Source organism: Urocitellus parryii, chromosome 3, assembly GCF_045843805.1.
Source record: "Urocitellus parryii isolate mUroPar1 chromosome 3, mUroPar1.hap1, whole genome shotgun sequence".
Taxonomy (NCBI): Eukaryota; Metazoa; Chordata; class Mammalia; order Rodentia; family Sciuridae; genus Urocitellus; species Urocitellus parryii.
The window spans coordinates 22,510,815-22,535,160 of record NC_135533.1 but is presented as its reverse complement, the minus strand read 5'-3'; the positions used below and the strand labels follow the sequence as shown (position 1 = coordinate 22,535,160).

Below are 24,346 nucleotides of genomic sequence, written 5' to 3'. Positions count from 1 at the left end.
TAAAAAGAACAAATTTTTAAAATTCTAAAAACCAAAATTAAAAAAAAAAATTTACTTGGAAGTGTCCTGTACTTAACACAGAGGCTAACAAAGGATGGATTTTTTTCCAATTTTCTAAGCCTTCTTTAAATGATCCTCAATAGTTTTAAGTTTCATTGAGATAGGCCCTATACATTTAAATTTGCTTTTCAATATTTCATCATTTTTGTATGCCACTATAAATTGTACCTTTTATTATATGTTCTAATAAGCATTTGAATATAGGAATACTACTAATTTAATCTCCACAAAATCCTAATGAGAAGGGATTAGTACTATTATAGATTAAAAAAAAATACCAGGGCTGGGGTTGTGGCTCAGCAGTACAGCGCTTGCCTAGCACGTGCAAGGCCCTGGGTTCAATCCTCAGCACCACATAAGAATAAATAAAATAAAGGTATTGTGTCCAACTACAACTAAAAAATAAATATTAAAAAAAAAAAACAAAAAACCAAAGCACAGAATAACTTGTCTGGAAAGCAAAAGGGTAGGGGAATTCAAATCCAAAAAGTTTGTTATATTAATCAATCATGTTAAATAATAATTTTGCCACCTTCTTTACAGTATTATTTCTATCTTGCAGTTACTGGTTAATGTGTATAGAACAGTGGTAATATTGGTTATTTCATATTGTTCCTGACTTAGTAAGTATGTTTCCAGTTAACTATAATGCTGACTTTAGATTTATAATATACCTTTCTTTTAATTATGACAACTCTTTCTCTTAGAGTTTTTTAAAAAGAACAGGTATTGAATATTGACAAATATCTTCTGGGCATATAATTATGTGGCTTTTACCTTTGATCCATTACTACAAGAAACTATATTTGAAAAATTTCTCACATTAAAGAATCCCTGAAATGAGCCCTCTATATTGTGATAAATTCTATTTGTCAAAATTTTATTTAAGAAATGATTTATTAGAAATGATACATAATATCACTCTCTAGTTTTCTATACAACACTTTTATAAGCCTTTAAGTGCAATCACTTTATTCTACCAGTATGGTCTACTTAAGGCTTTCTGTCTCTTTGGGGGTCAGTTTTGATAATTTATGTTTTCATAAAAAAAATTGCTCTGAATTATCTATTATTTTTCTCAATCAATTTTTATTCATCTCTGATTACCATTGCTAACATCTTCCTATGGCTTTCCTTGGGCTTTTATAATTTTTCTGACTTCATAAATAAAATACATAATTCATTGCTTTTCATATTTTCTCACTGCAGAATATTATAAGTTGAAACACTGAAAACAAACATACTTCAAATATCCCTTAACATTTGCTTTCCTTTTCTGCTGGAAAACTAAGAATCAAACTTCCTAAACTCTCAGCAGCTAGGATACACACATATGACCTAAGTCTGCCATGTAGACATAACTAAGTCCATTTAAATACAGAAGTAGGCAATGTGTAGGAAAATAAGATTTTTTTCTTTTTTCATTTTTTAGTTGTAGATGGACACAACCTTTATTTTATCTATTTTTATGAGGTACTGAGGATCGAATCCAGTGCCTCACACATGCTAGGCAAGTGCTTAACCACTGAGCTATAACCCCAGCCCCAGGAAATAAGAACTTTAGTTAGAGACAGCTGCTTTTTTTAGTGTGACTGAGGTGGAACTTTGGACATTTCTTGAATGTATTACAGTGCTTAGCAGGTGACCACAGCAACAATATGTTGCTAAAACACTTCTGTAGTGTGAGTTATTTTCCTTGATGTTCTCTTTCTGGCTCTGTAGGATGCAAGCTTGGTTCTTTAGACTTCTAAAAAGTCTACAAACTAGATTCTATGGTCAATGGAGAACCGTAAGGAATACATTCATTTAGTAATTTCAGTGCTAATAACTGCAAATTTTCCTTTGAGCTGGGCCTGTGGCTTAGCAGTAGCGTAGCACACTTGCCTGGCATGTGTGAGGCACTGGGTTCGATTCTCGGCACTGCATATAAATAAATAAAATAAAGGTCTATCAACAACCAAAAAAAAAAATTCTTTTGAGTGTAACTTTAGTTGAAATAATAGCTTTTGATCATTCATATTTTTAAAATATACTGCAATTTCAATTTTCATTTATACTCAGGCAAAAGATGAGGCCTCTTTTTTATTTTTATGTATATTTTTATGTACCTTAATATTGTTATTTCCTTTTCAAATAAATTTATAGTTTCCACTGTAACAAAAAATATAGTCTCTACTATATTTCCAATCTCTGAAATTAAGTAGTTTCAGGGGATGAATGTATGCTAAACACTTAACAAGTTTTCCATGAACACTTGTAAAGGTAACTTTTCTATTATAAAGGTATAATTTACATAAAAATTAATCTTTATAAAGCATAATAGTCAGGGAGCTGGGGTTGTGACTCAGTGATGCTCACCTAGCATGGATAAGGTACTGGGTTCGATACTCAGCACCACATAAAAATAAATAAATAAAAATAAAGGCATTGTGTCCACCTACAACTAAAAAAAAAAATTAAAAAAAAAAGCAAAATAGTCAGATCCTTTCTACCCCTTGGTGGGTTTTTTTTTTTTTTTTTGCCTTCTATTTTTAACAGGGACTGATACTATTTTGTTTCTGTTTATATTTTTTTGTGATTTTTGGTGATTATACTTTGATGCTATATTAATTGGTAAATAATAATTCATTATAGTTCTATTCTTGTTTTGGGTATTTATAATGTACTTGTAAAGGTAACTTTTCTATTATAAAGGTATAAGTTACATAAAAATTAATCTTTATAAAGCATAATAGTCAGGGAGCTGGGGTTGTGGCTCAGTGGTAAGAGTGCTCAGTGGTAGAGTATTTATAATGTATTCTTCATTCAAAACTTTTCTGCACTAAAACCAGTTTCCTAATATTATCACTTGAGCTTCCTTTCAATACATCCTTTCACATTCCGACTTCATGACCTTGTTTACAGTATATAGTATCTAGTTAGTTGTATTTTAATTTTTAAACTAATCTGCATTTCTTTTACGGGGCATGTTTAGGGTTAGTTCCATTGATTTGTTTTGTGTTAGGACTATTCTGAACACTTCTTTTTCCTAAAAGGCAGCACTAATAGAACTTTCGGCTATGATGGAAATGTTCTACATTATCCAACACAGTAGCCATAGTTAGATGTGGTTACTGGGCGCTTACAATATACTAGGCAAAACTATGTAACTGAATTTTAAATTTTATTTAACTTTAATTAATGTTCATTATACTTTTTTATTTTTAGTTGTAGATGGATATAATAACTTTATTTTGTTTATTTTTTATGTGGTGCCGAGGATCAAACCCAGTGCCTCACACATGATAGGCAAGCACTCTACCACTGAGCCACAACCCCAGCCCTAATGTTCATTATAATTTAAGTACACACATATGTGTATACAGCTAAGGGCTACTTGATTGGATAATACAGCAATAAGGGTTGTGTTGTGTTTTGCAGGGTTGTGGGGTTTTTTTCTGAAATGTGGAAAACTTACATTCTAACTTCAGTTCTTTTTGTGGTTGCAATAAGTTTAGATAAAACAGTTGTCCTATGAAAGCCAAGAAAATTAGTGCACAATGTCTCCTCTTTCATCTGCCCTCCCTTCTCTATTTTTGTTAATATCACTTTTAGTATTATCATGAAAAACATTTATAATTATGCACATTATAACATTTAATTCTATCTTTAACCATAATTCCGAAAGTGGTTTAACCTAATTCTGTAATTGAATAAATTTAATGTTTACTGCTAACTTATTTCCTACACTCTCGCTATTACAGAATTCATTCTTTTGACTTTTGAATTACTATAATTTGAATTTTTAATTTTTAAAGAAAAGCTTATAGGTATTATGGTCCCTGAATTCTGAAAGCCTGATTGCTTTCCCTATACTTGAAAGACAACTTGCTTAGCTATACTATTCTTGGCTCTCATTCTTTTTCTTATAATTTTGCAGACAGAGTTAGCATACTTTTTCCAGAAAGGATTGGTTAGTAAATATTTTCAATTTTGTAGGCTATATGTCTCCTCCACACTATTCATTCCTTCAGCATGAAAACAGCATACTTAATACATTAAAAAAAAAATGTGTGTAGCTGTGTTTCAATACAATTTTATTTACAAAATTAGTAGTGGCTTTGGCCATGGGCAATAGTTTGCTAATCATGCTCCATACTTCTGTCTTTGCTTGGGCTGCCCTAGATGCAAAGGCTTGACTATAAGACTTTTATTTAGGAATGTGTTCAGAGGACAAGTAGAGCACAGGGATGTTGAACAGGGACTAAAATCAACATAAAGAAGTTTTCTTGAGTGGGTTACTGGTACAGGCAACTGGTTGTCTAATAAGCATTCTTCTCAGAAGCTTTATGAAATACATTTCAGACCCACTAGATATTGATCCCTGGCTGAATATTAACCCCAGAATGTCAATTCCTCCATGCTGAGGAGTAAAATGTGAACTGCAAGTGAGTAATGAACATCAAAGGAAAACAAACACAAAGGCACTATTAACGTGAGTGGGCTGAGCCCTGCAAAGAATTGCTCACCACATCATAGCTTGAGTCAAAGATGAGATCATGCAAAGTGGCTCAGAAAAGGCATCTAATACAGTCTATTCTGTGCACCCCTCAAATTTGTACATGTCCTTCATTAACTCCAATCTACCACTGAGGTTTCAAGGTAGTAACCACCAGAAGACTAAAGATAGGAAGATAAGTAGAACTTGGTATAATCCTTGCTGCTACAACTCATTCTAAGACCATACTGGATAAACTTCATCTCCTTCCTATAACCACCTATACTATTTTCCCCTCAACCTTAGTCAGCACTTCATCTAGTCTTGGTTACTTGTCCAGTGGCTGATTCAAATACCCTAAAGGATCTGATACCCAAGTTGGACCACTGGTTGTTCCTTATTCCCTATACACCATTGTCACAGGCATGAAAAGAACTAAAATATGCCCAAGTAAATTCTAGAAAAAGTCCTCCTTACCACCATATATAGAAATAATCCTAGCTTCTGACTGGAATCAAGATCAATTAGTTACCTCTATGAGTATAGTAGCACCTTTTTTACCTTCACTAACATCATGAATACAAAGTGACCCAATAGTAGTCATAATTCCAGATCTGCAAACTGGCTCACTTCCCGCTCTAGATCTTCTGACATGGGAGTGTGGGATGCCTATGATTGACAACTTCTCACTTAGGCGTGTATAATGGAGAAGTGTCAGGTATTTCTGTGCTGGCAAAATTCCTCAACCAACAGGAACTAGGAGCCCAGAGTGAAATGCATCTTCACTTTCATCCCTCAAAAACATTATCCGCTGGAAATTAGACCTCTAATCTCAATTCAGGGTGGCAATTATATGCCACCTTAGTCCATTCTGCTTGTATAATAAAATACTTTAGACTGGGTAATTTATAAAGAAAAAAAAATTATTTGCTCACAGTTCTGGAGTCTGGGAAGTCCAAGATCAAGGCACTAATGGATTCAATGAAGGCCCATTCTTTATAGATGGCACCATCTAGGTGTCTTCACATGGCCAAAAAGATGATGGAAGAGAGGAAGGCAGCTCTCTGAAGCCTCTTTTATAAAAGCATTAGTCCCATTCATGAGTTCATGGACTAATCACCTTTCAAAGGCCCTATTTCTTAATACTATTACATGAGGAACTAAGTTGCAACATGAATTTTGCAGGGACACAAATGTTTAAACCATAGCAGATACATATATTCTGTCACTGGAATGAGAGTGAGATGGTCCAGTCCTACTTCCACTTCTTAATTCCGAGACTCATGTATTTATTGGTGACATTTCCATATACTTGCCATCAAATCAATGCATATACTGCATCATGGAGGAACATTCCCCAACCAATCACAGGGTCCCATCTCCAACCAGGTATCTCACCTGAGTATTTGATAGGCTATATTACCATTCCATTAGGCTGCCTTCTCGTAGGTGAAATAGAATATGATAAAACAATTGTATCTCATAGTCAAGAGTCCACTGTCACATTACTGTATCATAAAATGGGTGGCAAGGTCAAGCAGTATACCATGACAATAACTGAAAAGAGCTGTTTGTATCACAACTTAGACCTATGAAAAACCCTTAGTTCATTTTATATTCCATTGACATGCTTTTACAAAAATTATGTATTCAAATTCATCAACCTTTTATTATTTCTGGAATTTTAGTCATAAGTAACAAAAACTTACCTTAGATGAATATTAAAGAGGAATATATCCATGTTTTCTTCTAGTATAATATGTATAATTTCATTTTTTAAAAATTTATATTCCTTATTCATCTACCGTTTATTTGTGTGTATGAGATATGGATTGCTAATGGTTTGATTGTGTACCCCAACAGTTCATGTGTTGCAATCTAATACCTGTTGTGAGGTATTAAGAGGGTAGAAACTTAATCTGACTATAGGGTTTAGAGATGAAGCCTTTGGGACGTGATTAGATGATGGAATTGAATCCTCATGACTGGAATCAGTGCCCTTATTTTTAAAAATATTAAAAAGAGTACAGAGAGCTAGCTAATCTCTTCTACCAAGTGAAGATCACTTTGGGGTTTAGAACTGAAAAAATATGAATTTAAGGCGACATGATCATGTAGACCCTAGAAGGGGTTTTAAATTGTTTTTCCTCTTAGAAGTTTTGTATCTGTACTATCAAATTTATTCCCAAGTATTTAATCTGTTTGGTTCCTGTTGTAAATGGGAAGGTCTATCACTATGACCTCTGTGTGTCTATATGAAATCTTCTGAGTTTTATGTTAATTTTATACCTTGCTACTACACTAAAATTTTGAGTTCACTTTACTATTGAGTATCTAGAGTTTCCATGAATTCTATTACATCATTTAAAAAGAAATTTTATACTTCTTTATTGATTCATTCTTTTAAAAAAATTGGTTTTGTTTTTTTAGTTGCAGATAAACACAATACCTTTATTTTATTTACTTTTATGTGATGCTGAGGATTGAACCCAGTGCCTCACACATTCTAGGTGAGTGCTCTACCACTGAGCCACAACCCCAGCCCTTAATTCATTCTATGTTTCAAATTGGTTTCTCCTAATTGCATTGCATAAACTTCTAGTACAATGCTGAATAGCAATAAAGATAATGAACACTCTTGCCCTGTTTCTGATCTTAGTGCAAATAACTTTAGTGTTTCCCTGCTTTTGAAAAATATTAGGGTCATTTTTAGCAATTTGTACTTCCCTAGGAAGTTATACATTTCATTTAGATGTCAAATTTATTTCAAAGAGCTCTATAAATCTATTTTAGGATTTTTACATTTCTGTTGTATTCATTATTTCTTCCTTGTCATTTCTTATATTGTTTGTGCTTTTTCTCTTTTATCTTTATGTCCTTTTTTATCAATTTAATTAGTGGTTTCATATTTTTGTTAACTTTTCAAAAAGCAGAATTTTGATTTATTAGATGTATTTTTCCATTATTTTCTTCATTAATTTCTGCTTTGATCTATATTTCCTACTCAATGTCTTCTTTTGAATTATTTTGTTATCTCATTTTTTAGCTGAGAATTTAATTTATCCATTTGTATTCTTTCCTTTTCATAAATAAACACCTTAGTGCGTTCCCATATGAATTTTAAAATCAGTACTATCAATTTCTACAAAAAAGCCTACTGGGATGTTTGTTGATGGATCTGTAGATCAAACTGGAGAAAATAAGTATCTGAACAATATTGAGCCATTCAATATTGTGCAGAGTTATAACTAATTAAAGTTATAATTAACCTCTCCTTCTATCTTATTAAATTTGTATCAGCAATGTTTTATAGTTTGCAGTGTGCACATGTGATACATCTTCCAACAGATTTACACCAAAGTATTTCACATTTTAATGCTATTGCAAATAGTATTAAGTTATAATTTATTATTATTCTTTGCTAATATATTGAAAAGTAATTGATTTTTGTATATTGATCTTATATTCTGCAAATTTGCTAAACTCAACGTATTAGCTCTTGTAGCTTTTGTTAGATTCTACCAATTTTCTACATAGATGCCACAGGCAAATAAACAAGTATTGCCTTTGTTGTTCAAGTGTTCACATCCTTAATAATTTTTCTGTGTACTTGCCTTATATTTTTGAGAAAAAAGTATTAAAATTGCTAACTATAATTATGGATTTGTCAATGAAATCAACTCATTTAGTTCCAGATTGGAAGTTACACCTGTCCTGTATATGTTAGTCCAATATCAGTTCATATTTCAAAGCTTTTGTTATGCTTTTGGTTTCTCTCAATATTATCAAGATGATCCTTCAGGTGTATTCCATACATGTGCTGCTTTGGTAAGGCATCCATTTTTTCTAATGTCTCCTCATGTCATTTCTCCTATATTCTCTGGTTGTCAACGACCTTTTTTTTTCCAAGTTCTTCTTATATGGGGTTCTCTCAGAGTTTTAGCTCACTGTGCTACTACACAATTCTACACAAGCTCACCCTCAGGACAAATAGGTAAGAAAGACGACAAAAAAAGAAATGATAACAGCTTGGATTCCCACACACATGCTCATACAACAGGAGTCCCTTTGCTCAGAAATAGTTTTTAATTTCGAGATTTTAGGTGTCCATATCACCATTGTTACATCACAGAGAAGTTGTTCCACAGCAGGGACTACCCTCAGGACAGGAATAAGAGAGCAAAAGAGAAAAAAAAAAACAAAAAAACAAAAAGAGAATTCTCCTCCATGCTCTGCAGGGTCCTTAAGAAACCAAACCAACCAAAGTAAAGTACAGGCCAAAGAAATTTAATTCTCTCTTGATTCTTATTGACCCTGCCCACTAAACAGTTCAGGATTCAGCCTGCCCTTGGGTCAAATCTCAGGTATAAAGAATAATTTACCATGGAACTCACTGTTACCATATTAGTCATTCATTAAGCACTGTTTATTCTCCCTAATTCATCTGCTCCTATTTACTTTCTGGAGGCCTCAGATAGTCATCGTTGTATTTTTGTCTAGGGATCTTTGTTGTAGTTTCTGGGAAATATGGGCTGTAATGGCCTTATTTTATGTCAGCTGAAACTAGAAGTCCCTTGCTTTCACTTTTATTCACTATTGCTCATTTCATTACAACTTAGAAAGGAAGTTTTACGATGTGGCATCATTTCATTATCTTTCCTCAAAAGTCTGCTACAATTTCATTTCAAAAGGGAGTAACTATTAATCCAAATAATTCAGGTCAGTTGGCTTGCAGACAAGGCAGGAAAAAGCAAAGGGAAGCAAGACACAGAAAGGTTTCTCATTACCCATCAATGAAACCACTTTCTGCACTCTGCCCACGTGTAAGTGCTTTCTTGAGATAGCCCCGATGATTCCTTATGATTCCAACTCCTTACTTGAAGGAGAAAAATGATTATATCATGTTTATCTCCTGCAACAAACTTTGGTTGCATGTCTCATACAGGAAAAGAACTTTTCCATGTATTAAAAATGCAAAGTTATATAAGATATGGTTCTTTGTTCTCAAGAAACAGTACAGAGAGCAGTCAAATATACAAATAACTGCAGTAGAGTAAAGTACTAGAATATAGGTAGAAGAAAATTATTATGAGAACAACAAAGGGAATAACAACTAACCTGTCAAGATTAGGAAAGTTTGTGCAAAGATACGTATTTCTGTCAAGAAGAACAGAGAAGTCAATACATACAATGAGCCATGTGGAAAAGGAAATAGGATACTTCCAGGCACAGAGAGAAATGTGCAGGGTATTAAATAGTATAAGAAGTTTGAGAAAGAGCAATGGCACTGCTATAAACTTCCGAGAATGCCAATATTTAGATGACAGGCAGAACAGTAACCACTTCTAAAGAAGAGTAAAACAGGATCATCAGAGATGGGAGGAAAAGTAGGACAATGGTTTCTGGAAGCCACAAAATTATAGAATTCAGGAAATGTTTTTTAAAACTATGAAAGAAGTCAAGATAAATGTGGACTGGAAATTCGCTTTTGGATCTTGCAATTAAAAGACCACGGGGGGGGGGGGGGTTGCTGTGGTTGTGGCTCAGTGGTAGAGTGCTTGCTTAGGACGGGTGAGGCCCTGGGTTCGATGCTCAGCACCACATAAAAAACAAAACAAATGACAACAAACAAATAAAATAAAGGTTACAGTCTTTAAGAAAGAAAGCAAAAAAACACTGTGTGATCCTTGAATGGGAATTTCACTACAGTGGAGGCTAAGTTAGATTATAATGTCTCACTCCCTTTCTTGTTCAAAACCACATCCTGGCAGTCACTCCTCAGAAGCAATTCTTCAGGGACAACTGCATCTTTCAAAGAGAAAAAACTGTTTCAGGCTTTTATATTTCTTACCAAATGGATGGATTTGGCTTTTAGTTCCTTCAGGAATCTCAAAGTCTCTATCACCTACCCCCCATTCCATACCGAACACACATATTATCCTACAAATGATTTCAAAACTGTGTGCGTGGTGACAATCTCTACAACTCATATATTTCGTCCCAACTCATGGTTAAGGAACTGTTCATCTGTTTTACTGAGATGTGGCATACAACTTACCACATATTGATATCCACCCCCTCCAACCAGCCCCACAACAATACTTCTGAGTGAAGGATCATTCCTGAGAACAGACTTCCAGAATCTAAGCACTCCTCAGATGTAGACTTTCAATGGGTGAGTCCTTCTAGTAATGGATAGGATAGTATCATTGAATGCTCAATATACTTTGTCCTTGAAAGAACGATCAAGGCTTCTTTGGCAAGGCTCTAACGCGCAATAAAGCAAGGGGAGAGCAAGGGGAGCACCTTTACCCAGTGAGCTTGGTGAGCTTAGTCCTTTCAACCTTTCTGGAAGCCTGGGGGCAGTAAGGGCAATGCAAATGCCAAGGGAGTGATAGCATGTGAGCCAGTCCCTAAGTTACCTTCGAGGTGAATTCTGGGCCATTGTCTGATTGGATAGAAGTGGGCATCCCAAAACGGGGGATTATGTGAGTCAACTACCGTGGAGGCCTGCTTGTTAGAAGTGAGAAAGGCTTGTTTTTTACTCGGGGCATGTTGGTGAAATCAATCTGCCATTCTGCAGCTTGGGTATGACCGCGGGCCCGATGAGAAGGGAAAGGTTTAGATTTTAATGGAGTATTGGTATTGGTTCTCTGGCAGATCTGACAAGCAGAAGTGATCTGTTGTAGGAGGGTCTTATCACATGGGGAAAGGGTGAAAAAGGAATGAAGGAAAGTTAGTGAGACTCTGTGGACTAGAATGGAATAGAGTGAAGAAACTGGAAGAGTTGTTGGGGATCTTTGGGCCGATCCCTGGTGGTAACGAAGAGTAGCAGAGAGGAGGTAAAGCTCTGTAGGGCAGCTGATCGAGCCGCTTGATTGGCCTTGGAATTCCCCATAGTAGTAAGGGAGGAGTCAGTTTGGTGGGCCTTGCAAAGGATTATTCCCAGTTGGGAAGGCAGCCTGGAGGCTTATAGTAGACCAAAAATAAGTGTGGAATTAATGACTGCCATCCCTCTGGTGGTAGCCCCCCTTCTTTCCAAATGGCTGCGTGGAGAGATCAGGATATGGAAGACATATTTGGAATCTATATATAGGGAGAGGGTTTTTCCCTCTGCTAGCTCACATGCCCTTGTGGCAGCCATGAGTTCAGCTTGTTGGTTGGTGGTATTGGGTGGGAGAGGTTTTACCTCTATGATGGATGAGAGGGAAACGACAGCATACCCCGCCACTCTAACCCCTTTGTGTATAAAGGAGCTACCATCTGAGAACCAGACGAGGTCTGAAGAGGGCAGGGATCCTTCAGAAATGGTGGTAGGGCAGGGTAAAATTGTCTCTAATACCTCTAGGCATTTGTGAAGGGGATCTTGTGAGGGAGAAGATGGGAGGAGGGAGGCAGGGTTTAGAACCCTGGAAGGAGGAAGTGACTCTAGCCCCTTGTAAGTGAGGAAATCCTTTAGATGGTGAGGAGATGAGATGGTTAGTGGGGAGCCAAAGGTAAGCTTGTGTGCTTCTTTCTGGAGGTCATGGGCTGCTGCTAGGGCTCTGAGGCATGAGGGCTAGCCCCTGACAGTGGGGTCGAACTGTTTGGATAGGTAGGCCACTAGTGCAAATGTGAGGCCATATTCCTGACCCAGAACGCCCAGACTTTGTCCCTGTTTTTCATGTACATAGAGGGTGAAGGGTCGGGAGAGGTCGGGGAGATGCAGGGCGGGTGCCCAGAGGAGGGTCTTTTTGTAAAGGGCTTCCCTACAGCTGAGGGTAGTGGTTCATCTTGGGGACCCTTGGCTAGATTACATAGCAGCCTGGCGAGGAGGGAGAAATTCACAAGCAATCCAGGCCCTGAAGTACCCAGCCAAACCCAAGAAGGAGAGTCAATTTTGGTCTTTGGTGTAGGTATAGACACAACAAGCTGTTTTCTTTCTACTGTAATGGCCTTTTTCCCTTGAGAGATACAGAACCCTAGATACATGCTATTTGGGCCTTTTGTGGAGAGGCCCGATATCCCTTTAAGGCCAAGAAATTAAGTAGGAGAACTATGTCATCTGTTGAGTGCCCTTTAGATGCGCTAGAAGAATTTGTAGAGGTTTGCAAGGGGTGCAGAGAGCAGGATTGGATAGGAGCAAGAAGAAAGCCTGGAAGAGATCCCTTAGAATGGAGGGATCCAGGGACCCAAAAAGGGGCCATCTGCTTTGGTTGTCTAAAGGATAAGTAGGCCAGGCCTGGGTGCTATATTTGATCCAAGAGGCATTGTAGGGGAGAGTCGACCGGCAGAGAGGACACATTACCCATGTAAGGAGGAGGGAAGAGGACGCAGAGAAGGAGGAAACTGATTTATTGGCAAAAGGGGCGTCCCTGCTAGAGCCAAAAAATCAGGAGTGCCTAAGTAGCAGGTTCGAGCTGCAGAGATTGGTTGTCACCGAATCCTGAGTCGAAGCTCTCGTCCTGGACATGGGACATGGGAGACCTTGGCCAAGGCTTTTCGGGACTCCTCCTGGAGAGGCCGGATACTCCCAGGGCCAGAAAGAGGGGAGAGAAAGGGGAGGGTAAGTGTCTCTCTAGTGGCCGAGTCTTAAAGTGAGAGGACTAGGACTTTCGAATCTGCCCAAGGAAGGAGTCCCTGAGGGCCACCGTAGCCTTAAATGCTGTGGTGGGGTGCTTTCCTTCCCGCAGGTGGGCAAAGAGATTTGCCAGACGATTATCAACATATTGCAAGAGGGTGGATTCGGGGCACTGGGGGTGAAAAGATTGGAGATGGAAGGCCAAGGTTTGTCCAAAGAGGTGTGGACTATCTCAAAATCCCTGAGGAAGGACAGTCCAGGTTAAAGGCAAAAAGATATCCTTTAAATCTATGACCAAGAAGTGGGTGGCAGTGTGGAGGATCTGAGACAGCAGAGTATGGGTTGGGAACCAAAGGATGTATGGGCCTAATGGAGGTGTTGATGAGTCGTAGATAGGACCCATTGGGCTTTTTTACTGCTAGTATGGGAGTATTGTAAGGGGAATGAGCAGGATGGAGGTACCCCTTGCTAAGAAGGTCCTGAATAATAGATTGTAGGCCCAGAAGAGCTTTTGTGGACAGGGGGTATTGAGACTGATTTGGGAAGGTGTTAGGATCTTTGAGATGAATATTAACTGGTGGGCAGGAAACGGTGGAGGGGGTGTGGGTATCCCATACAATCGCGTCAACCAGGTTAGTATGGTATTTCATGTCAGCCTCACAAGTGGAGCAGAATGGCCAGTCTTCTGCCAAAAGGGCCAGAAAAGATGAACAGGCCGATTCTGGGGCCTGACTAATGACAGGAGCCCATGTGTTGATTGTTGTATTGAATTTAGAGAGAATATTTCGGCCAAGCAAAGGAACTGGACATTGGGGCATAACTAGGAACGTCTGAGAGAATGGGAAGTTGTCTATGGAAGAGAAATAGGGGAGTCTTTCTTGGATAGATGGTCTTTCCTCCTACCCCGACAATAGGAGAGGTGGACGGCACTGTTTGCCCCCAGAATTCTGTCAGGACTGAGAAGGTAGCCCTGGTGTCAAGGAGAAAGTCAACCTTGCGTCCATCCACCTGAATCTGCACCCTGGGTTCCTGTCTATTGATCATTACGGCTGGGGACAAGTACCCAAGGCACCGTCAATCGATTGCCATGCCCAGAAAGTCGGAGGGTTCCCTGGCCATAGGCCTCCTATTGGATCTAGGTCAGTCAGAGCCCCAATGACTTTGTTGTTGACATTTAGGGCATGGAGAACGCGGAGTGCGGGTTGTGGGGCATGCCCTGGCCAATGTCCCTCCTTGCCACACTTGAAGCAGACACCCAGGGGGGTTTTCAGTGATGGGCAGCGACCTGGGGAAGCACCCTGCAGGGCCTGGGCGAGCATCTGAAATGTCTCAGTCTAGGGGGTGGCAGGGCCATGTTCAAGCTTTTTTAGTTTGGCTCAGATGTCTGCGGGGTAGCTCTGCGAGAGGAAATATGTCATAAGGACATGACGGCCATCTGGGGTTTTGGGATCTAGGTTAGTGCTGAAGGGCTTTCGTAAACCAATCCAGGAATTCCAATGGGGTCTCTTGTAATTTTTGGAAATTGACGGCCTTACGTGACGCTTTTTTGAACCCACCAATAATACATGCGGAGAATCGGTCCCTACTCTGTATGCCAGCTTGTGTATTATAATCCCAGTCGGGAGTTTGATCTGGGGCAGCAAGTGGCCTGGGAGGGTGATTGGGATTAACTCGGTGAGTTTCATCCACATGGGCTCTGGCAAGTTCCCAGACTCTGGTATGTTCTCAAGAAGGAGAGTATTAGCCAATAACATATAAGTGAGGCTATAAGCCTAGAGGACCCATTGAAACTATCTTCTGTGGTGAATGAGCCCAACCTTCGCTCGAGTTGCGTGAGGTCATTCACAGAGAATGGGACATGTACCCGGATAATGCCCTCAGGTCCAGCAACCTCTCTTAAAGGGGCCATGGTTTGTGGGACTAGGGGAGGGACCTAGTTTGGGGGGGACTAAAGGTGTTGGCCGAGTCAGGGGGAGCACCTGAGGGGCTGGACGGAGCCAACAGGAGGTGGTCGATAGGGAGGAGGTTCATCTGCCGGATAGGTAGGGGTGAAAATGAAGAAGAGAAAAAGCCTCAACATAGGGGAACTCCTTCCACTTTTTCGAGCTCTCGCAGAAGTTAAACAGATCTCTGAGAATTGTGGGCTCTAGGGATCCTCCTGGGGGCCATTGACTTTGATGGTCTAATTGATAGTAAGGCCAATCTTGTGTGCAGAATTTAATAAGGGGGAGTCTGAAGAGAGGGAAGAAGAGGCCCCCATAGGTCAGGAGACGACAAAGTTGGTTGAGAGAGAGAGAGGGAGGGAGGGGAGTGCCTATTCTTCCACCCTTCAGGACCTCTCGCTCATGAACTGGGTTCCAAAGAGTCCACCGTGACCTTGAAGGTCATGGTGGGGTGCATTCTCTCCTCCAGATTGGGCGTCAGAGGTTTGCCGGACGATCACGGTCAAAGCCCCTGCATAGCCCGTCCAAAGGGCGCTCAACAGATGACACAGTCCTCCTACTTAATTTCTTGGCCTTAAAGAGATATGGAGCCTCTCCACAAAAGGCCCAAATATCATGTATCTAGGGTTCTCTATCTCTCAAGGGAAAAAGGCCATTACAGTAGACAGAAAACAGCTTATTGTGTCTATACCTACACCGAAGAAGCCTTCTAATGTCTCACCTTACGAAGTCATGTATGGCCGTCCCCTCATTCCTCCCGGATTGCCTACAGAACCCCTACCCATTTCCGAAACCTATGCCCTGCCCCTCCTCTTCCATCTACGCTCTGAACTCTGGCACTATCAAGACTGGCTCCTTCCTGACCCCAGTCTCTCTCAAAACCCTACCTCCTTAACACCTGGTCAACTTGTTTACTATTGTCCACCAGGGGAAAAGTCCCTCTAAAACCAAAATGGGAAAGTCCTGCTCAGGTGACTATGTGCACTCCCACGGTGGCCAAACTCAAGCTGTCTAATAACCAACTTACCCGGTGGATTCACATTTCCAGGCTTAAGCCCAGCACTCCTACACCTTCATCAGAATAGCCAACAATCGTCACCTGTCATTAAGTACTCTTGTCATCCCTCCCCACAAGATCTCCTGAAGCTCTGCCTCTCCCGTGTCTCTGTTCTTAGCCCAATGTCCCATAAATGGGTTCTGCTAATGCTCCCCCTCATTTCTGGCCCCTCTTGGGTCCTCTCTTTGCCCTATATTCAAGGCAAGTGACCCTAAGGGCCCCCTCCAGCCAGATCCCCTTCTCTTCCTTACAGACCCCCTACTTGCTTGGATCTGGCCGGTAGTGGGACCGTTGTGTGTTGTCCTTCTGACAAACCACTTAGGTGTCCAGAGCATGGTGACCCCTGAATAAGTGTGATCATAAGAGAGCACTTTACCAGTTGCCTTCTGGGCCTAAGGAGGAACATTTGTGTTTTGTTTACCCTCCCAGTTTTGTAAGAATTTCAAGTATCAGTATTTAAAGTTGAGGTGTTTCACATAAAACCTGTAGAGATCTGACTGCTCTCAAAGGGAAATATGGTAACAATGGGCCACCATCCTCCCTTGGCCCTTGGCCACCTTCGAGAAAAGCAAAGAGAGAAGCAAGCTGGTACAACCAGTTAGGAGAAAGTTTGAAGAGCAGCCTTAATAGAGAGGGGAGGGAGCTAGACTGGACTAGGAATGAAGAGTGGAATTGAGGGTGTTAGGTGCAGGACAGGCTGGTCTGCAGGTCATGCCAAACAAAGTTAACAGCAGGATGACCTGGCTTCTCAAACCCTCTATCTGGTTCTTTATCACCTGTTTGCTTCAAGCTCAAATGCCCAACCCCCCACCCCCGCTCAAGGCTGAACACTTAACCCCCCCTTGTGCCAACAAGGCAGCTTACAGACCCAGAGACCCCATTAGATTTGGGCTATAAAAACTCCCTGTACCTGTTCCTTCCCTTTATCATAAAGTTCATTCAGACTCCAGCTTCTCCTCAGGAATTACCAACTCCTGGTTACTGATGATACCTCCAGTCGAGATCTATGCCGAATGAACTGACATCATCATGATCTGTGGTGACAAGGAACCTTCGTTGATACCGGTCTTCTCTGCCCTCCTGTGGGGGCGTCTTACTTCCCTCCTCTCTCTCTCTCACACTGCCCCATTTCAGCAAGAAGCAGCCAGAATGAGTAGATGCCCACTCTCATTTAATAACAAAGAGGGGGGAATGTTGGGAGTTGCCCTGGCTCCAAAGACTAACTTCCCCATCCCTCAAGAAGAACCTTCCAATGGTGAGCCCTGCTGGCTCACATGATCCTGCCGTCCAATGGTGAGCCCTGCTGGCTCACATGATCCTTACTCACCAATCAGACTAGCCCTGCTGGCTCACATGATCCTTACTCACCAATCAGAAAGCACCCCAACCATTAAACTGTCATGTTCAACCATTAAACTGTCATGACTGTCAAACCGCCCCCGGCTCTATAAATATGCAGAGCTGTTCCTCAATAAATGGGCATTTTTTCCGATAGCAAGCCTTGATAGTTCTTTCAGTTCTTAAGGCACTAACTAAATCTCTTCAAGTTATTTTTTTAACTGAGTTATAATTTACATACAATAAAAACAGACATGTTGTTTTGGCAATTGTGATTACCCATATAACCTCCATCCAAAATAAATTACTGAACGTTTCCATCACCTCAGAAAGTCCCCTTCAGTCTTTTTCTAGACTATTTCCTCTAACCCACCAGACTTCTGGTTTCTATCATCACAGATGAATTTAGGTTATTCTAATCTACATCATCTAGGTTGTATTCTTATGTGTTTTTCTCTTATTCCAACATAATGTTTGAGAAGGTTATCCATGTTGTTGCCTGAATAAGGAATTTGTTCTCTTTCATTACTGTGTAAAAGTCCACTGCATGAGTATACCACAATTCATTTATCCATTCCTCCACAGATGAACATTTGGGTGGTTTGAAGTTTATATAACAGAGCCCCTTTGAAATTAAAAGCTCTAAAATACATTCCCCCCAACTTTCTGGTTAGTATTTTCTCCATCTCAATGAAAGCTAAGAAACTACACCCAAAGCCCAAGTGGCACCCACAAAGATTAAGAAAAAGGAATTGTGACATGTTCTCTGTAAATATGTACATTTTCTGCCTTTTGTTCCATTATCCCCCCTTCTCTTATTAAAGCTGTTTGAATTTATGAGCTCCCTGAAGATGGAGATTTGGGACAGAAAAGCCTCTATCTTCCCCAAGACTGGTTTTGAATAAACTTATTCTCCTTCAATCTCTGTCTCCCAAGCTCTAGTGGAGCAGTAAGCAGTAGAACCTTTGATTCCCAATAACATAGAGGTCTATCACAAGTGATCAGAAATTCTTGTACAGTCTTTTTTTGTGGCTATGTTTTCATTTCCTTTGTGTAAATACCTAGAAATGGTATTACTTGTCACAGGGTGAGTATGTGTTTATAAGAAACTGCCAAACCTTTTCTAAGGTAGTTAGACCAAGCCTCTTTCCTATCTACAATTTGTGTTTCAACTGATCTACGTAATACTCCATACTAGAACAGACTTTTTTGATTTTGGTATTGTCAAACCTTTTTATTTTATCCATTCTAGTCAGTGTAGTATGATATTTCATTAAGGGTTTTATTTATATTTTCTGGGATAATAATGTTGAGAATATTTTCATGTGCTTATTGTCTATTCAAATATTCTCTTTTGTGAAACATCTGCCTTCTGGTTTCCTTAATCTCTATAGTTTCTTGCAATAAAACACAGCTGTCTATGTATACAGAATGGTCATCTACAATATTAGTCTTCTATTCCTTTTATGACAAATTACCATAGCTAGGGACTTAAACAACATAAATTTATTATTTTACAGTTCTGTAGAATAAAAGTCCAACATCTCACTGGGCTAAAAATCATTATGTCATTAGACCTGTATCCATTTCACATGCAAAAATACACTCTCCCAACCCCAAAATCTCCCCAAATTTTAACACACTGCAGCATGAATTCAAAGTCCAAAATCTCACTGATTCAAAAGTACCCCAGTGGCCTATTTCCTCTAGCCCCACCGCCCAATAAGAATTTCCTCTAACTAGGCCCTACCATCAAATATGAATCCCTGAATGGGTTAATCTATTTTAGATGAAGTCAGAGCCTCCATGATCCAATCACTTTCCCAAATCCTCACCTTTAAACACTGCTACACTGGGGACCAAGCCTTTAACACATGATTCTTTAGGGGACCATAACAGTGAAATTCTTTTTTTTAAGAGAGAGAGTATTTTTTTATATTTATTTTTTTAGTTTTCGGCAGACACAACTCTTTTGGTTTTGGTATGTGGTGCTGAGGATCGAACCCAGGCTGCACGTATGCCAGGCGAGCGCGCTACTGCTTGAGCCACATCCCCAGCCCCCAACAGAGAGATTCTTGATATAAGCCATCCTAAAGCAACATTCCTCTTCATCTCTGGACCCGTGAAATCATACAAGTTGCCTGCTCCCAAAATACAGTGTGAGAATGCCATAAGATAGCATTATGAATTATTCCCATTCAGAAACAGACAAAATAGAAAGAAAAAAGTCACTGGTCCCTATTTTAAAATCCAGCAGGCAAATAGGAATAAGATTCTGCCTGGGCAGAACTCCACAGAGTTCTCACAGCCACCCCATAGGCTTGTGCCTCTGCCCTTGGAGTCACCACCATTCCTTTTTCATAAAGGGTGGACTGCATGTATTAAAAGCTGAGTAGTTCTAGTAGCCTATTTCCTGCCTGGAGAATTCTGGGCTGTTGACAACTTTCTTTCACTTCATCCTCTTTCACTTTGTGTCCAAGCTGATAGAATTTCTGCTGGCATAAGATTCTCAAGAACCTTGTGGGTCTACCATAAAAGTACAGAGACTCACTCCATTACACAAGAGGCTCCTGTACAGATCTTGCCTAGATAATCCCATCTCTATTTTCGGCTTCTGCTTAGATGCTAAGGGAATCTATGAGTCTCATCCTTGATCTCTTAAGTGTTCTGTGTGAGTAACTACTCTGAACTTTTGATCTGAGGTTCCAGCAAAAGGTTGTGCAGTAACTCCTTTAGCTTTTCCTCTAAAAGTACACTTTCCTGGCTGTGAAACTTTTGATTTAAGCACCTTTGCCTTTTGGGTAGACTGCAAATTTCCAAAATTATGAAGTCCTAACTCTTTTTTCTTTAATCTCCTCTCAGTTTACTTCTCTACTTTAAAATTTTACTAAGAGCAGCAAAAATAAACCAAGTGCTTCTTCAACACTTTGCTTGGAAGCCTGGTAAATAGTCAAGTTCACTGCTTATAAGTCCTGCTTCCAACATAATCTCAGGAGAGAATTCTGTTAAGCTTTCTGTCGCTATAATAATAAGAGTCCCCTTTTTTCCAGTTTCCAACACTTCCTCATTTTTCTGAGTCACCCCAGCAGCACCTGTAGTGTCCGTATTTCTACCAATTCTGTTCACAATGATTTAGGTCATCTCTAAAATGTTGATCTCTCTATCCCACTCATTACTTCTTGAATCTGATATAGCCATTTACATCCATATTTTTGTTAACAATCTAGGATTGTTCTACCATCTCCCCAAAATGCTTCTAGTCTGTTCTCATTGTCTAACTCCAAAGCTACTTCCATATTTTTAGGTACTTCTTATGGTACCACCCCTCTTCCAGGTTCAAAAATTTGCATTAGCTGTGTGTGTGTGTGTGTGTGTGTGTGTATGTGTGTGTGTGTGTGTGTGTGTATATATATATATATATATATATATATATATATATATATATATCAGGGATTGAACCCAGGGGCACTCAACCAGGGGCAATGAGCAACATCCCCAGACCTATTCTGTATTTTATTTAGAGACAGGGTCTCACTGAGTTGCTTATTGCCTCGCCATTGCTGAGGCTTTTAGACTCATAATCCACCTGCCTTAGCCTCCCAAGCTGGGAGTACAGGTGTGTACCACCATACCTGGCTTGCATTAATTTTCTATGGCTGCAAAATACCACAAACTTAAAGGTTTAAGATAATATTCATTTCTTTATCTTATATTTGTATGAGTTAAAAAGTCCCAAGTAAGTCTCACTTGTCTAAAATCAAAATATCTACAGGGCTGCATTCGTTCCTGGAGACTATAGGGGTTATTATGGTTTGAATATGTTCCCCAAGAGTTCATGTACTGGCAGATTAGTGCCCAGTAGTAATGTTGAGGTGGTGAAACCTTCCAGAATTAGGACCTAGTAGAAAGTAGGTTAGGTCACTGGGGGAACCTTCAGATGGAACTAATGTAGTTCTCTCAGAACTCAATCAGTTCTTGAAAGAATGAGTTGTTATAAAAAGAAGAAGCCTGGCTCTGAATCCTTCTGGCTTCCTATCTCACCACATGATTTCTTCTGCACATACTACTGGCACTGTGATGTCATTAACCATGTGGCCCTTGCCAGAAGTCAACTGGATGGGACTATCAGATCTTAAACTTTCAGCCTCAAAAACATAAACTAAATAAACCAATCTTTCTAAAGTACCCAGCTTCAGGCATTTTCTTTATACAATAGAAAATGGACTAAAACAGGGTAAATCCATTTTTTATTTCGGCTTCTAAAGGTCACCCATGCTCTTTGGCTCATGGCCCCTTTCCTCTGTCTTCAACTCCAGCAACAATGGCACCTCTTTGACCTACTTCCATCATCACTCTCTTTACTGAACCTCTTCTTCTGCCTCCCACCTCCATTTTTAAGGATCCCTACCCTTACAGGACAATTATTCTACCTACATATCTAGTAACCACTTAAAATGAACTAGAAGTAAACCATAATTCAAGGTAGTCTAGTAACACTCAGAGAAGTACTAATGACTAAAAGAAATAAACAAAAAGCAGGTGACTACTTAAACTTTCCAAATATTTAGTAAATCTAGCAATATAACTATTTTCTGTTTCTTACTTGCAGCAGACACTGTTAGGTGAATAATCCAACACCCATTTGCAATCCCTTCTCCCTTGCCTGCCCCTAATACTTGGGCTATAAAAGCTAAATACTCACTTTCCTGGCCTCCTAAGGATAGTCATATAACACAGTTGTGCCAAATGAAATCTAAAAATTGCCTTGGGAAAAGCAATTGCATTCCTGATAAAGAGGCAGATGGTGCTGGCACTCTCTGGCCCACTTCCCAGTAGCCCTCCTGCCTTGAGTGTGGTGCACTGCCAGTAATTCAGGCATCTATTTTGCAATAATGGAACATATCCAAAAGAACTCAAGAGACACCAGCCCTGCCACTGTTGAAAGACTGAACCAACACCAGCTAGTCTGTGCCTCCAGACTCATGGTTGTATGAGGAAAAATAAACTCTCATCTTGTTTTAAATCACTGTTTACATCTGCTTTCCTGACTTCAGCTAAAATCTTTCCTAATTGAAACTATATACTGCTGGTTAAATACCAAAAATGTATTTTGTTTCCAAAAACCATACCCAGTTAAATAAGTTATAATTAATAATTAAAAAGGCAACTTTTAAAAATAACATTTATCATACATTTTAGAACTATAAATTGTACATGGTCATTCTAAGACATTTTGAAATTATCAAAAGCTTGGGAGAAAAACAGACTGTTAGCCACAATCCCCAAACCAGAGATAACCTACTGGTAACATATCACTATACTTCCATCCATGATTTTTATACGCATACATAAAATATTTTTAGTGAGACTATATGGAATACATAAATTAAATCCAACTCTCAGCACTAAATTTAGCAAGGACTTTTCTGTATCATTAAGATGTATTAAAAATATTTTCAAAAACTTAAAAATATTTCATAGAATGATTATAACATGGTTAAATCATCAATGATAAAATACATAAGTTATCCTTTTTGCTACTGTAAACAGTGCTGCAACATACACTATTGTATATCAGTTTTGCTACCTCTGATCATTTTCTGATGATAGTTACAGAGATGTGGTATTACTAAGCCAAGGGAATAAAATCTTTTTAGTCATTCAATAAATGCTACCAAACTGCTTTATAGAAAACCTGAATCAATTCATTACTCTACCTTCTGTATACAAGAATATCAGTCTCTCTTACTAAATGTTGCCTTTTTGATTTTTTTTTTTTGTCAATTTGATGAGTAAAAATATTTAACTAATTGTTGAATTTTTAATGTACATTTTTTTGGTCACTAAAAATTTTGTGACTCTCTAAAGATATTAAGATCCTTTACACTAGCTATTTTAAGAATTATCACTTGGTATTATTTTTAAGAATAAAAGTTCTTTATATATTATGGATGGTAGCCTTTTAATGTTATACTGTAAATATTTTATTTCAGTGTCTCACTTACTTCTCAGTGCTACTTATATATTTTATGAACATTTTTAAGGTAATAAATTCTATTGGCATTACTCTATGATTTATTTATGAGGGGTGGTTTTTTACATGCTGATATCTGCATTTTTTTAAAAGAATGCTTTAAAACACAATATTCTTTTAGGCTTCCTTACAGTAAAGAAAAAGGAAAGTCAACAAAGGAGAACAGAAAATAGTTCATAAATATATCATCCAAATTTTGATACTAGAAGTCACATACCTGCTTGTGACAATTATCACATCCTCCGAGATGGTAGCCATTTCTTTGATGGTAAGGTAGCACATTCTCCTCAATGTTTGCTGAAAAATTATTTACAGAAGGTAACAGGTTATTCAGAAAGAAATGTTTTCTTTAATTTCCGAAGTAAGGATTCATAGTACAAACATTTATAGAGTCTTTAACATATTCTTACCTACCAAAAAAAAAATCTTTTAACAAAATGTCTAGGTAAGAAAATATTTAGAATATTATTATTTCCAGGGCTGGGGTTGTGGCTCAGCAGTAGAGTACTTGCCTTGCAGGTTGAGGCACTGGGTTCAATCCTCAGCACCACATAAAAATAAATACACAAAATAAAGGTATTTTAAAAAGAGAGAATATTATTATTTCATAAGCACAAATACTTGATGCCTAGACACCCTGGGAAAAAAGAAAAACTGAAAAATTCAGTTATATGGGTCTTTTTACAGAGAGTTCTGAACTTAGACTCTGATAGTTTTAGTTCAAAGACATAGTTTTCATCAAAGTGTTAAAGGCTTGTCATGGAAGAAGTATTTTTACAATTCTTAAAAAAACACGTATGGAGAAATGTTCAGCCTCTCTTCAGTGTATATCAGTGTTTCTCCTGAATAATAAATGATTTGTGCCAACTTTCACTTA

The 24,346-nt window shown here is 38.8% G+C and overlaps 1 protein-coding gene across 1 annotated transcript in view; it reads right to left on the bottom strand.

The window, feature by feature from the left end:
• Copg2 (coat protein complex I subunit gamma 2) overlaps positions 1 to 24,346 on the bottom strand; it is a 131,543-nt gene that overhangs the window by 99,041 nt on the left and 8,156 nt on the right. Inside the window, exon 5 of the mRNA XM_026392778.2 lies at positions 23,687 to 23,766. Coding sequence (XP_026248563.1) covers positions 23,687 to 23,766 — 80 coding nt within the window. The remainder of the gene's footprint in view (positions 1 to 23,686; positions 23,767 to 24,346) is intronic.